Source organism: Dipodomys merriami, unplaced genomic scaffold (genome assembly GCF_024711535.1).
Source record: "Dipodomys merriami isolate MVZ:Mamm:240054 unplaced genomic scaffold, mDipMer1.0.p SCAF_45, whole genome shotgun sequence".
NCBI classification, from domain to species: domain Eukaryota; kingdom Metazoa; phylum Chordata; class Mammalia; order Rodentia; family Heteromyidae; genus Dipodomys; species Dipodomys merriami.
The window spans coordinates 3,463,474-3,477,062 of record NW_027206013.1 but is presented as its reverse complement, the minus strand read 5'-3'; the positions used below and the strand labels follow the sequence as shown (position 1 = coordinate 3,477,062).

The 13,589-nt window shown below is 53.7% G+C and overlaps 1 protein-coding gene across 1 annotated transcript in view; it reads left to right on the top strand.

The window, feature by feature from the left end:
- Nucleotides 1-13,321, top strand: part of Rtn4r (reticulon 4 receptor) — a 28,671-nt gene extending 15,350 nt beyond the window's left edge. Inside the window, exon 2 of the mRNA XM_069994380.1 lies at nt 11,649-13,321. Within this exon, the coding sequence (XP_069850481.1) occupies nt 11,649-13,036 (1,388 nt within the window). The 3' untranslated portion in view covers nt 13,037-13,321. The remainder of the gene's footprint in view (nt 1-11,648) is intronic.
- Nucleotides 13,322-13,589: the final 268 nt, after the last annotated feature.

The following is a 13,589-nucleotide window of genomic DNA, read 5'->3' as shown; positions in this document are numbered from 1 at the left end:
GAATGGCCTTGGACCACAATGCACTCCACCTCCTGAATAGCTAGGATTACAGGCATGAGCCACTAAACTCTGCTTTTGGTCACTTTTGGAAAGGAAGCTAACTGAGGCTCTGTTGATGGGGCTTGTCAACTGTCAGGTTTCAGGACATGAGGCAGAAGTCCCCATCTGGATAGTCCCAGATGCTAATGGTTAGGACCCTTTCTTGTGATATTTCCTTAGGGGAGTAGCCCGTCTCCTGCTCCCTAACCCTTGCAGGATGTGTTCCATGTCACAATCATCTTGAGAGGGAGATGTGTCTGATGCCGATTACCGTGTATAATATGAGGCTGGTGGGCAGAAGAGAAAGACCACTGAATCGTATGGAAAGCATTGACTTGGTGCTGAGTGTGGATAGGGCTCTGACAAAGGTGAGGTAGGTTGCACCAGGCTGCAGGCCTATCTTCAAGCCTTCATTCTCTGCTAAGACTGAGATCTGTGAGGTGGTAGGGAAGCAGCTCCAGGCACATTTGCAGCTCATCCTGGCTTCTGCTATGCCCTCATCCAGCCCAGATACAGCCAGACCCTGGCTTGCTGAATCTACTGCACGAAGCAGGGGCAGCTGTCAGGATAGCCAGGCTGGAGTGGCCTTTGGGCAACTGCAACACAGACTTTCCGACTCAGCTCCTCATTTGAGGTGAAGCTGACCAAGGCCAGACTGGTCTTGAGTGCCAGGCCCCAGGGTAACCTCTGTGAGGCAGGATGTTAATACATTGAGCTCAGGCCTGGGCTGGGGGAATCATTGAGATTTCTAGGCTAGAGGTATTGCTGCAGTCCTGGGAAGGTGAGTGCTGGCCACTGTGATCCTCACATTGAAAGTGTGATGACAGGCTGAGAGAAGGCTGGCAGCTTTTCCAGGTCCTCAGAGCGGGCGTAGAGCCTGCCTCTAAGCCCCACCAGAGGCTACCCGAGTCACCCTCAGCTTCTCATAAATGGAAGCTTGGGCCGAGGGTGAGGTGCTGCCAGGGACGATCCTGGAGCCCAAAGTGGCTTTCCCTCCCTCTGTGTGCTCCATGGGGCTCAAGGTCTGCTCTGGTCACCTCGGATGAAGTTATGTGTCCTGTCCCCTCCCCTCACTGGTGCCCTACCGATGATCTTGGTACATCTCAGGGCTTTTACCTGAGGAATTGGAGGTGATAGTCATACCCCTCACTGCTATGGGAGGATGAAACATAGGGCTATCATGAAAATATCAAGAACAGCCAACACCCTCACAATGGACTACCCCAGGGAGGCTAGGGCCACTCTTGCTTCCCTCCTTTCTCCCCTTCCTGGCCACCACTCTGCTACTGAGCCCTGTAGGACCTCCTTAGGAGACATACTCATCAAAGAAGTCCCTGTATAGCCTAAGGCTCTGATTTTAGAATGGGACATCCTTTGTCTGGCTCTTGCCCAAAGATGTCTGGTGTTCACAAAGCATTGGCTCTCTGTTCACTGGTCTTTGTTTCCCTATCCTTGTGTGATGCTGACTGCCTTCCTTATGGGCTCCAGGTCTGCCCGCAGCTGCCCTCAATCCAAGTTCTCTGTTTACAGCTCGCATGATAAAATGGTAATGGTGGTGATGATGGTGGTAATAATGATGATGATAGAATTGATTATGGTAGATGATTGATAATGGTGATGATGGTGATGGCAATTTCTATATACCAATCTATGGAAATGTCCTCTTGAATGTCCTCCAAAGACTGGTGTGTTGAAGGCTTGATCCCTAGCCCCAAAGCACTGTTAGGAGTGTCAGAATTTTGAAAGGTGGGAACTGGTAGAAGGACATTAGGTCTGGAGGGTGTACCCTTTAAGGGAATACGGGATGCTAGCCCCTCTCCTTTCTCAGTTTGTTTCCTGGCTGCCATGAGATGAACAACTTCTTCTGCTGTGAATTCTCATCATGCCACAGGCCCAAAAGCCATATGGCCAAGACTATTGGCTGAAATCCCTGAAACCATGAACCAAAATACGCCTTTTCTTCTTAAAAGTTAATTATCTCACATATTTTGACACAGTGAAGGAAAGATGACTAACAGTGGTAACGATAATGATGGTAATGGTGATGACAGTGATGGTGACTGATGATGACAGTGGTGATGATGATGGTGGTGATGATGATGACAGTGGTGAGTGATGATGATGACAGTGTTGATGATGGTGGTGATTGTGGTGGTAGAAATGATGAAGATGATGATGGTGGTGGTGGCAAATGATGATAGAGGAAATGGTGGTGGTGGTGGTGGTAGTGGCGACAGCAGCGATGGTAGTGATGATGATAGTTATAAGGACAGAAGATGTTTTCACAGCCTACTTCCCTTCATGATCCTGGCCAGTGGTCTGCAGAAGTAGCTGGGCCTGAGGTCACTGAAGGTGGTTCAGGATAGTCCTTTTATCCTTTCCTGGACCGTGTTATCATATTGTTAATGTTTACTAGATCTTAGTTGCAAAGATTATATCAGGAATAATTGCTTCCTCCCACTTCAGCAAGACCAGATGCTTCGCCAGGTCTTAGGTCTGTGTAGCCCATGACAGTAACCCTCTCCTACCCACTTGAGGTCCCAAACCACCCCTGGCCTAGCAGCTCAAGTCTCAGGGTCTCTTTTGTATATTCCCAGTGTTTGGTCCTATCTTAACATCCTAGGAAGGACATCAATGCTGACTTGTCTGTGTCTCCTCTCTCCAAGAGTTCATTTGATCTTCATGGATCCTTGAGTCATTGTCCTTTCCTCCTAACTGGGAACGATGTCGCTTAGCATTTCCTCCCAGCCTCTGGGAACAGCTAGCTGTTCATATGCTTTTTACCATCAAGTTTTATTCCCTGTCTCTCTCTCTGTCTCTCTGTCTCTCTCTGTCTCTGTCTCTCTGTCTCTCTCTGTCTCTGTCTCTCTGTCTCTCTGTCTCTGTCTCTCTCTCTTTCTTTTCTAGTACTTAAACTCAGATCCTGGATGCTGTCCCTTAGCTTTTTCATTTAAGGTTATCATTCTACCACTTAAGCTACATGCCTACTTCCAGCTTTTAGTTAACTGGAGATAATAGTCTCATGTACTTTTTTACCCAGCCTGGTTTCAAACCATTATCTTCAGATGTCAGCCTCCTAAGTAGTGAGAATTACAGATGTAAACCACCAGTGCCCAGTTTTTTAGTTTTTTGTTTGTTTGTTTGTTTTTTAGTTCAGGCTGTTTTCCAACTCATGATCTTCCTGCCTCAGTCTCCCTCTATGTATTTTTTGGGGGGAGGGTCCAGTCGTGGATCCTGAACTCTGGGCCTGGGCGCTGTCCCTTAGCTCTTCAGCTCAAGGCTAGTGCTCTACCACTTGAGCCACAGCGCCACTTCCGGATTTTTTTCCTTTTGCTTATGTGGTGCTGAGGAATCGAACCCAGGGCCTCAGGCATGCAAGGCAAGCACTCTACCACTGAGCCACCTTCTCAGCCCCCTCTTTGTATTTTTAAGTTGTCCTCTTTTATGCGTGTTTGATTGCAACCTCTTTAAACAAAATTATTGCTTTTCCTTGGACCTACACAGAATTCAGTATCCAGTATTTCTCTTGCACTTCCACCCCTAGCCACTTCAAGATGCTGACCTTGATGAGGGCTTCTTGGTGCCCCAAGGTGGGAAGCCACTGAGCCCTATTCATCCAATCATATGGCCTCAGCCAGACAGCCTGACCCCTAGTTTTTTTTCTCTCTCTCCTTTCTCCTTTTCTCTTTCTCTCTCTCTCTCTCTCTCTCTCTCTCTCTCTCTCACACACACACACACACACACACACACACACACGCTTTCTCTTTTCTTGTCTGATATAGACTTGAACTCACTAGTGCTTGCTTGTGCTTATTGGCTGGCATTCTACCACTTGAGCCATGCCTCCAACCCCTCTGATTTCCTTTTCATGAGGCGGAAATGAAGCGGCCTCTGCTGAGTTGTTTGTGAGGACAATGGTGGCAATACCCACATGTGGTAGGTGCTCAGTCACAAGCCATATCGACAAACTGTTTCTATAAAGGTCTGACGTTAGATTATTCCAGCACTGTGAGCCACATGGTGTGTTGTAACAATTCAACTCTGAGAGAGCAGCTGTGGACAATGTGTGAACATATAGGTGTGTCTGTGCTCTAATAACATATTATTTACCAAAGCAGTGGCCAACTCCTGAGCCAATCTGCTGACAGGCAATAGAACAGAAGGTAAGAGGGCCCCTCCGTTCTGACTAGGGCTTTCTTAGCACTCCCCTCACCCCCTATTCCTGGACTCAGTGCTCCAGCCTCATCCTAAGGAGGACTGCAGTGGTATTTCAGGTTGAGGAGGATAGTGTGATACCTCTAGGGTCCCTTATCCCATGGAAAGTGCCAGATCCCCTGGCTCTCCCTGCCTGTCCCTGGCCAAACAGAATTACCACCCCTCCCTGAGTCCCTTTGTGTTTTCGAAAATGCCCTGGGCTACTGCTAGTTACAGAGGCCTCTGGGAGGCTAGAGAAGCCTCCTTCCTCTAGTAGAAACATATTTTGGGGCCTGGTAATACTGTCATGATTTAAGACCCTGTCCAACTGCACTCTTCCTGACAGACAGCAGAGCCAGGGAGGCAGTATAGGCCGATCCCACAGGGTGAACAGACAATGGCCTCCAGACTTACACATGTCTTCATAGAATAAATCCTACCTGGGCAGAGGCCATCCACCTGCCTGATTGCTCATGTTTTACAATGTGCCTAGGGCCCAAGAACATGCGGGAAGTGCCTGCTCAGCTCCTCCCACTGTAGTGAGAACAGACCCTTTGCACAACCCAGGCCAGAAACCGTCTACTGCCCCTGGCCCGCCCCTAGACCTGGCAGTGCAAGGCTCAGAGCTTCTGTTGTATGTTCTCAGTGTGGGATCCTTTTTTGTATACTGACTATGCTAATGATGCATTTATTTGTGCACGGCCCCTTACACTTTTATTGTACTCCTCTCTCCCTTCTGAGGTCCTGAGTTTAGGCTCCCATCATGTGTACTCCTGGTGTACACCCCAAGTGTGCAGCCCTGTGAGAGGCTGATCCTCTGTGCCTCACTAACAGTGCTGGGGCGGAGTCGGGAGGGCTGTGGCTCACGTTAGGTTGCTAGCCCTTGGAATGGGTATGGGGCATAATAGAGCAGGACCCAGGCTTGTGGATCCCGACAGACTAGATACTCATCCTGGGCAGACATGTAAGGACAGGTGAGTGCTGGGTCCCAGGCGGTGGCATGGGGAATCCTCTTTCCTAAGACCCCCAGAGCAGGGACATGTGAGCCACTGGTTGAGTTTCTCATTAGTTTCCCTGTAGTCCAGAGCTTCTGCTGGTCTGAATCAAATTAGCTGCAGGACCACAATGAGCTCTCTTAGAGACAGAATTCTCCAGGTAATTAGGTGGCAGTTTTGGTTAGCCACCTGAAGCAGGGTGGAGTACCAGCTTTCTGTGGATGACTGGGGCATCTTGTGCTAGCTGACTAGCTTTGTCCTATGGCTAGGCAAGACTCCAGGTACTCAGCATTATGAGCCCCCAGGACAGAGCTCCTGAGGGGCAGAAGCGAGGTGGGCATCAGATGGGAGTGTATGACTGGACTGCCAAGGCTTCAGAGCCCTTGGCAGACAGGTCAGCCTTAGCTGAGAATGAATTTTCCAGGACTGGGTGCTTGTACTTCACATCTAGACTCCCAGCTTCTCAAGAGGCTGAGATCTGAGGAATACAGTTTGAAGCCAGTTTGTGCATAAAAGTCTATGAGATTCTTATTGCCAGTTAACTAGCAAAGCCAGCAGTGGAGGATGTGGTAGAGTGTCAGCCTTAAGCAAAAGTGCCAAGTGAATGTGCACATCCCTGAGTTCAAGCTCCAGTATAGGCACAAAGGAAAAAAAAAAAAGAATTTTCCAGGCCATGTGCTGGCTGGGTGCTAGCTCAAGCCATTGTGGCCCTAACTGTCTCACAGGGCGGGTACCACAAAGTAGGGCTACCTCTTGTAGCTAGCCTGACCACAAGGGTCAAGAGTCTAGGTGCTGGGTCTGGTCCCTCATCTGTTGCATTTGGCACCATCCCTGGGCATGGTTCTCCCAGTAGATACAGTGATGAGAGATGGATAAAAGGAAAAAGAGTGAATAGCTCCTACTAGGATGTGGCCTTCCTGAATGTACCTTCAGTCTGGGGCTGTCCCTTACCAAGCCTTAGTATCCTATGGACAGAGGAGTAGAGAGGTTTCCTGTTGTAATATGAAGGCTGTTCCCACAGCTTTGCCCCCAGGCACAGAGTAACCTAAGTACAGGCCTCTGTACATACTGGGACTCAGTTTCCCCACTGCATATGACCAGACCTGAATCATATCAGCACACCAGGTGCCCTCCCACTGTGGTGGGTGACCTTGCCCATTATCGACCTGGCCTGCCTGCCCAAAGCCAAGATCAATAAAGAACAGAGCCTCCAGGGGCTCAAAGACAGCAGTGGCCAGCAGCCACACTCCCCCTAGGAGACACAAGGTGGGCTTCCTCTCAAGGGGACCGCTGGTATCCTTCTACCCTTACTTAGTTAGTCCTGGGGCCCCATAAGGGCATGAGAAGTGCCATGGGGAATTGAGCTACCCCTGCACGTGTCTATGTGCCCAAGGGTGGATAGAGGGTAGGAAGTGTGTGTGTGAGAGAAAAGTGAGTGCGGATGAGGGGGACAGATGGCCGGTGGGGGGTAATGAGTCAGTGCTGGGGGGCTGGTTGGAATAGGAAGCAGGCATGGGGAGGGGTGCCCTGACCCTCTGCAGTGTGAGAATGACTCTGGCCCCTCCACCTCCGCCCGGAGCTATTTCTGGTCCCTGTGCTGAGCTGTTCTGCCTCATAACTGTTGTCTGTGCTGTGACAACGGGGCTGTCATTGGCGTTTGAGAGGATTATGAGGCCCCTCTGCAGCCTTCTGACCCTAACCTCTAGGGCAGGTGCCAAGCAGCTCAGAGCCTCAAAAGACATGTCCCATGGGCTGGGATGTAACTCAGTGGCATAGTGCTTGCCTAGCAAGTACAATGTCTTGGGTTCAATCTCCAGTACCAAAAAAGAAAGAGAGAGAGAGAGAGAGACAGAGAGACAGAGAGACAGAGAGAGAGAGACAGAGACAGAGACAGAGAGACAGAGACAGAGAGAGAGAGAGAGAGAGAGAGAAAGAGAGAGAGAGAGAGAGAGAGAGAGAGAGAGGAAGGGAGGGAGGGAGGGAGGGAGGGAAGGAGGAAGGGAGGGAGGGAAAGAGGGAGGGAGGAAAAGACATGCCCCTTCCCAGCCACACAGAGCACGGGAAAGAACCCTGTGCCCCCAGCACCTGCCTAACAGGCTAGCAGCCCCCCCCCCCCACCTCAACACCTTTGCAGCCTCTGCTCACATTCCTGCCCAGGCCCCACACGTGGCAATCTCTCACGCTTGTGCCAACACTCCCAGAGTCCTCTCCAAGTGGCACTGGCTCCTTCCCCCCACCCCTAGCCACCTTTCTTCTTGGCAAGTCTGAAGGTAGGAGTGAGGCAGGGCTTAACTGCTCACTGCCTCAGTTTCCTGATCTGTAAAAGGGATTGAGGATAGTGATAAGAAAATGAACTCTTAGTTAGCATTGACACATTTTCTCAAACTAGCCATAGCTGGTCAATCCCCTTCCTGTACAGTCCATGGGGTGGGATATTTCTGTTTGCGGGGATGGAGATTGAGGGCAATGAGCGGATAGAGGGAGCAAAGAACTCAGAGAAGACTCTAAAGAAAGCAGTCTGGCTCAGCTGCTCCAGCTCCTCAGGCTGCTGAGGTGGGCTGCTGAGGTCAGCAGCTGCCTGCCTGCTGGCTTCTGCCACTGCCTGCTGGGTGAGTCCCCGGAAGCCTCCTCCTTCCCTGGCTCCTCCTCCTCCACACTGTCCTTCAGTCCCTCTTGCCTCCTCCCTCTGGCTCTTCCCACTTCTCTCCCCCCTCCTTCCTTCTCTCTTCTCCTTCATCCCTCCCTCCTCCACTTGCCTTCCTCTTTTCTATCCACCTTGTCTCTCCCTCCTCCTTCCCTCCCTCCACCCCTGCAGTGACCATGAACTTGAGTTCTTTGCTCCTAAGAGCTAGTGGTGCATAATGAATTGCTCATATAACTCAGTGGTGCTGTCGTGTCCTGTCTGGCTTCCCTGGCAGGGCCAGGCCAGTATCTACTTCCTGTCCTCCATGAGAAATCTTGTAGGCAGGGTGGCCAGCCTTCTCTCTACCTCTGCCTTTATACACATGTGGCCCCTGAGCCAGACTTGGGCTAAGGCAGGGGCCCTTGCTGGTAACCTTGCACCCACAAGCCAGTGGGGCTGTCTATGGGAATGGCCCTGGTGGAGTCCTCCACCTGGCAGGTCTGGGGATGGTGAGAGTTTGTACACAGCTTATAAGGCAGGCGGGTGTAGGTGGCTGCAAATAGCCCTGATGGCAGGCTTCCCTGGGTTCTGTGTGTGAGAGCTGGGGCCACACAGCCCCCACACAGGGCCATTTTTCCTCTGTGTGTGCCTTGAGCACCACTTTCTCGAGTTCCATGAAGAATGGGACCCAAGTGAGACAGGGTGGCAGGTGGGACTGAAGGGGACAGTAAGCCTGGGCCAGTGGAAGGTGGTCTCCTGTGAGAATCTGGGAATCAGGAGGCAGGCTGGGGAAAGAGAAAGGAGAGGATTTACATAGAAGGGACCAGGCCTGGAGTTCAGAGGCCTTGAGATCAAACTGCAGGGACCAGGGCAGGCCAGGAAGGCCTTTGTGGGAGTGAGAAGGGGGTGGAGGCAGGGAAAGGCCAAGTGAGGCAGCTCCAGAGCAGGGTCAGAGTCATCCTTCATCTGCCTGGCCAGGCCTCGGGTATTTCCCTGGGCCCCTGCTGTGAACCCAAACCCATGCTTGCAAAGTTGAGTTTGATTATCTCATAAAAAGATGCCCCCTCATGCTTGCTCAGCGGCAGGGTTGCCATGGAGACCAGCGGGCAGGCCCCAAGGGGGGCCAGGCTGGAGCCAATTACTGTGGCTGCAGCAGAAGAGAGCCCACCCCAGCCTCACTGACAGCAGGGCCAGTGCGGAGGGCCGACTCTCAGAAGTTGGTTTCCAAAAAAGCAGTTGTCTCGGCAGGAATGCAACCGTATCTCTGTGCCCAAGCCCAGCTTCTGGCAGGGCTGAGTGCCACACGGCTGCTCCCCCACTTACCCACCTCCTTGAGCGTGGCTCAATCCTAGAGCCACTCTAGGTACTGACCCCAACCAAGCTCTTAGATTACAGTCAAAGGCCTGGAGACCACAGTGGTGGCCATGTCACCATACGTGGTTGGAGGCATAGCCCAGGCTAGGTGAGTCTGTCAGTGGCATAGTGCAGTGGGTACCACAGTTTGTGGCATGATGTACTTGGCAAGAATGCCTGCCCATAGCAGTGAGGTCCCTAGCTTGGTATGGTGGGGCTGAAGGTTCCAGATCTTCCTGAGGTCCCAGGCCAGGAAGCACTGTTCACAAAGCTCAGTGACTCCTGTGACAATGAATGAGATTCTGTGGGGAGCTGGCATGAGCAGGCCCCATTTGCCCAGAAGTCTGGAGATGTCAAGCTTCTTAAATAGAACATCAGGCCCAAGAATATCCTACACAAAACCAGCTCTGGGTGGGCCTCCCAGATCTTGGGGGTTCCGGGGCTTGGCCTGCCCCTCTGGACCTCCCCCCGCTCCCCCAATCCTGGGACTGCCATCCCTCTGGAGGCCAACAAATTACCCTTTATTCAGCAGCCAATAACTCATCCCAGCAGACAGAGCTCAGCCCAGAAGGCCTTTGGGGTTATGGGGAAGGACTCCAGGACCTGGGTGCATGCCTTATGCCCGTTACACTTGCATGCCTTCCTAGATTTAGATTTAGGACAGTTGTCTGCTCGGCTCCAGGCAAAAGAGGACCTCAGTGTGGTCACATTCACAGTTCTGGGTGGAGGAAGCTAGCCCTTGGTTCTCTCCCTCTGGGTTCCTGCCTCGTGGCTGCAGAATCCTGCTCTTAGCTAGCTGCCAAGGAAGGTGTTAGCTGTCAACATAGGTGTTAGCTGTCAACCAAGGTGTTAGCTGATAACTCAAGTGTTGGCTGATAAGCTATAACTCTCCCAAGGGGATTCACATTTTAATAGACTCACTCCTGAAGGCAGAAAAGGGGGAAACACACACATACACACACACACACACACACACACACACACACACACACACACACACACACACACACACACACACACACACACACACACACACACACACACACACACACACACACACACACACACACACACACACACACACACACACACACACACACTCCAGCACTTGGGGGAGGGAGGAAGGTACTCAGTGCCAGGCATTAAAGCATCCACAGGGATGGCCTGTGGGTAAGGCCAGGTCTGGAAGTGGTAGCCAGCCCCAGGGGTGGTCCAATGCTGGTAAAGCCCCAAGTATGTCTGGCTTTTTTATCTTGGAGGGGCACAGTGCCCTGGGGCTGAGGGAGACCACTCTATCCTGGTGGTGGGTGAGTCTGGGTGGGAGGGTTTAGGGCAGCTGGGATCATGCAGGGATTGGCTGGGAAGAAGTGAACTCCTCCCTGGGAGGGGATAGAACAAAGAATGAAGCCAGGGGAGGAGGCTGCAGGAGGTATTCTGAGCCAAGTCAGGAAGTGCTTAAAAGGGAGGATGTGTGGAGGAGGGAGAAGTCTGCCTAAGTATGTGTGTATGGGGGGGGGGGGTGCTCCTCCTGGGCAAGGTTGCATGCTCATTTCCTACCCCTGGACCCTCTGCACCCAAGCAGGAAGCTCCTATGATAGTAAAGGTACTAATGGGGGCACCCTGGGGGTGGGGCGGGCAGTAGGCAGGCAGAGAACCCAGATATCTGTAGTTTCTGCCTGAAAGCAGAGCTTACCAATAAGGCATGATCACTCTTCCCCCACCCCTTTTTCCCCCCTCCCTAAATTCCTGCTGCTTCAGAGACCTGGGCCAGGCATGGATTGCCAAGCAGCAACCCCGCCCACTCTGCAACCTAGGAAGATGGGCTACTTACTGCAGAGTCCATCTGAAGCTCAGTCGCTGGCTACCTAGAAGGGCTAGGGACAAGTCTCTACCTGGAGATCTCCCAATCTTCCTCCTGAACCCACTCTTCCCAGCAGCTCTTAAGTTTGGCCTGTCTAGCCCTCTAGCCTCTCTCCTAGCATGGCCTGCGGGTTGATGGGATTGGCTGGGGCAAGCCAGGTACAATGTTGAGGGCCCCAGGAGACATAGCCAAACTTGGGGAGGTCTATGTTTGCCAAAGTCCTGAAAGGCATCTACAGGTATGAACAGCCACCCCGAGAGGCCTCCCAAGGGGTAATTGTAAGGTGATGAAGAAGGCTAACCCTGGTGAGAGGAGAATGGCAATCATGTAAGCATCAGGTAAGGTGGCATTGGGGTGTCCCTATGTCCCCAGTGTGACTGGAGCAGGTTGTAGCCCAGCATCATCTTTGTGATATGTGACATAGCAGTACCCAAACACCCAGTTTCCAGGGTTGGCAAGACACCTCTTAGACCCAGCTTCATCCCTTCCTGAGGTCTAACCCAAGTGCTGACCTGGATCCAGCATCACCTCTTAGCTCCCAGGAGCCCCCTGCCTGCTGACTGCTCTTTTCCTCTGCCCACAGGGAGCCGGCTGCTGGCTTGGGTGCTGTGGCTACAGGCCTGGCGGGTGGCGGCGCCATGCCCTGGTGCTTGCGTGTGCTACAATGAGCCCAAGGTGACGACAAGCTGCCCCCAGCAAGGCCTGCAGGCCGTGCCTGCTGGCATCCCAGCCGCCAGCCAGCGCATCTTCCTGCATGGCAACCGCATCTCCCACGTGTCGGCCGCAGGCTTCCATGCCTGCCGCAACCTCACCATCCTGTGGCTGCACTCCAATGCCCTGGCCAGGATCGACGCCACTGCCTTTGCTGGCCTGACCCTCCTGGAGCAGCTGGACCTCAGTGACAATGCACAACTTCGTGCCGTGGACCCTGCCACATTCCAAGGCCTGGGCCGCCTGCACACACTGCACCTGGACCGCTGTGGCTTGCGGGAACTGGGCCCCGGCCTGTTCCGTGGTCTGGCTGCTCTGCAGTACCTCTACCTGCAAGACAACTGGCTGCAGGCGCTGCCTGATGATGCCTTCCGTGACCTGGGCAACCTCACACACCTTTTCCTGCACGGCAACCGTATCCCTAGTGTGCCCGAGCGAGCCTTCCGCGGCTTGCACAGCCTGGACCGTCTCCTCCTACACCAGAACCACGTAGCCCGTGTGCACCCGCACGCCTTCCGTGACCTTGGCCGCCTCATGACACTCTACCTATTTGCCAACAACCTCTCCATGTTACCTGCCGAGGCCCTGGCACCGCTGCGGGCCCTGCAGTACCTGAGGCTCAATGACAACCCCTGGGTCTGCGACTGCCGGGCACGCCCACTGTGGGCCTGGCTGCAGAAGTTCCGAGGGTCATCATCAGAGGTGCCCTGCAGCCTGCCCTCACGCCTGGCTGGCCGCGATCTCAAGCGCCTGGCAGCCAATGACTTGGAGGGCTGCGCCGTGGCCACTGGGCCCTTCCATCCTGGGCTCGCTGACGAGGAGCTGCTGGGTCTGCCCAAGTGCTGCCAGCCTGATGCCGCAGACAAAGCCTCGGTGCTGGAGCCTGGGAGGCCAGCCTCTGCTGGCAATGCACTCAAGGGGCGTGTGCCACCTGGTGACACCCCGCCAGGCAACAGCTCTGGACCACGGCATATCAATGACTCCCCATTTGGGACCCTGCCCAGCTCCGCAGAGCCCCCACTAACTGGGCTACGGCCTGAGGGCTCAGAACCACCGGGGCTACCCACCACAGGCCCTCGCCGAAGGCCCGGCTGCTCCCGCAAGAACCGCACCCGTAGCCACTGCCGTCTGGGCCAGGCAGGCAGCGGGGGCGGCGGGGCTAGTGATGCCGAGGGCTCAGGTGCCCTACCAGCCCTGGCCTGCAGCCTTGCGCCCCTGGGCCTTGTGCTGGTGCTGTGGACAGTGCTGGGTCCCTGCTGACCAGCCACCAGAGCCTCTCCACAGCCAGGTGTGTACATATGGGGTCTCACTCCACGCCGCCAGCCAGAGTTGGGGGCAGGCCCCGTGGGGCAGGCCAGGCCTCCCCTGATGGACGCCTCCCCACTAGCCCACCCCATCTCCACCCCATCATGTTTACAGGGTTCCGGAGGCGACGTTTGTTCCAGAACGCCGCCTCCCACCCGGATCGCGGTATATAGAGATATGCATTTTATTTTACTTGTGTAAAAATATCGGATGACGTGGAATAAAGAGCTCTTTTCTTAAGCTATGGCCTCTCAGGCTGGGGGTGCTGTGGGTGGTGAGAGGCAAGGGTGAGGCCAGGCACAGCACCTCCCCCAGACATGAGGCCCTCAAGAGAAAATGGAATGGACACCCAGACACCAGGCACGAGGTGCCATCCCTGCACCCTCCAGCAGCACCCACTGAGCTTGCCCTACAGCTGACAACCCTAAGCCCAGCTGGCTTCTGGAGAATTGGGCTAACAGAGCACATGACAGGCCCACGGGACTGGACAAGGCCGCCTTTGTAGGGA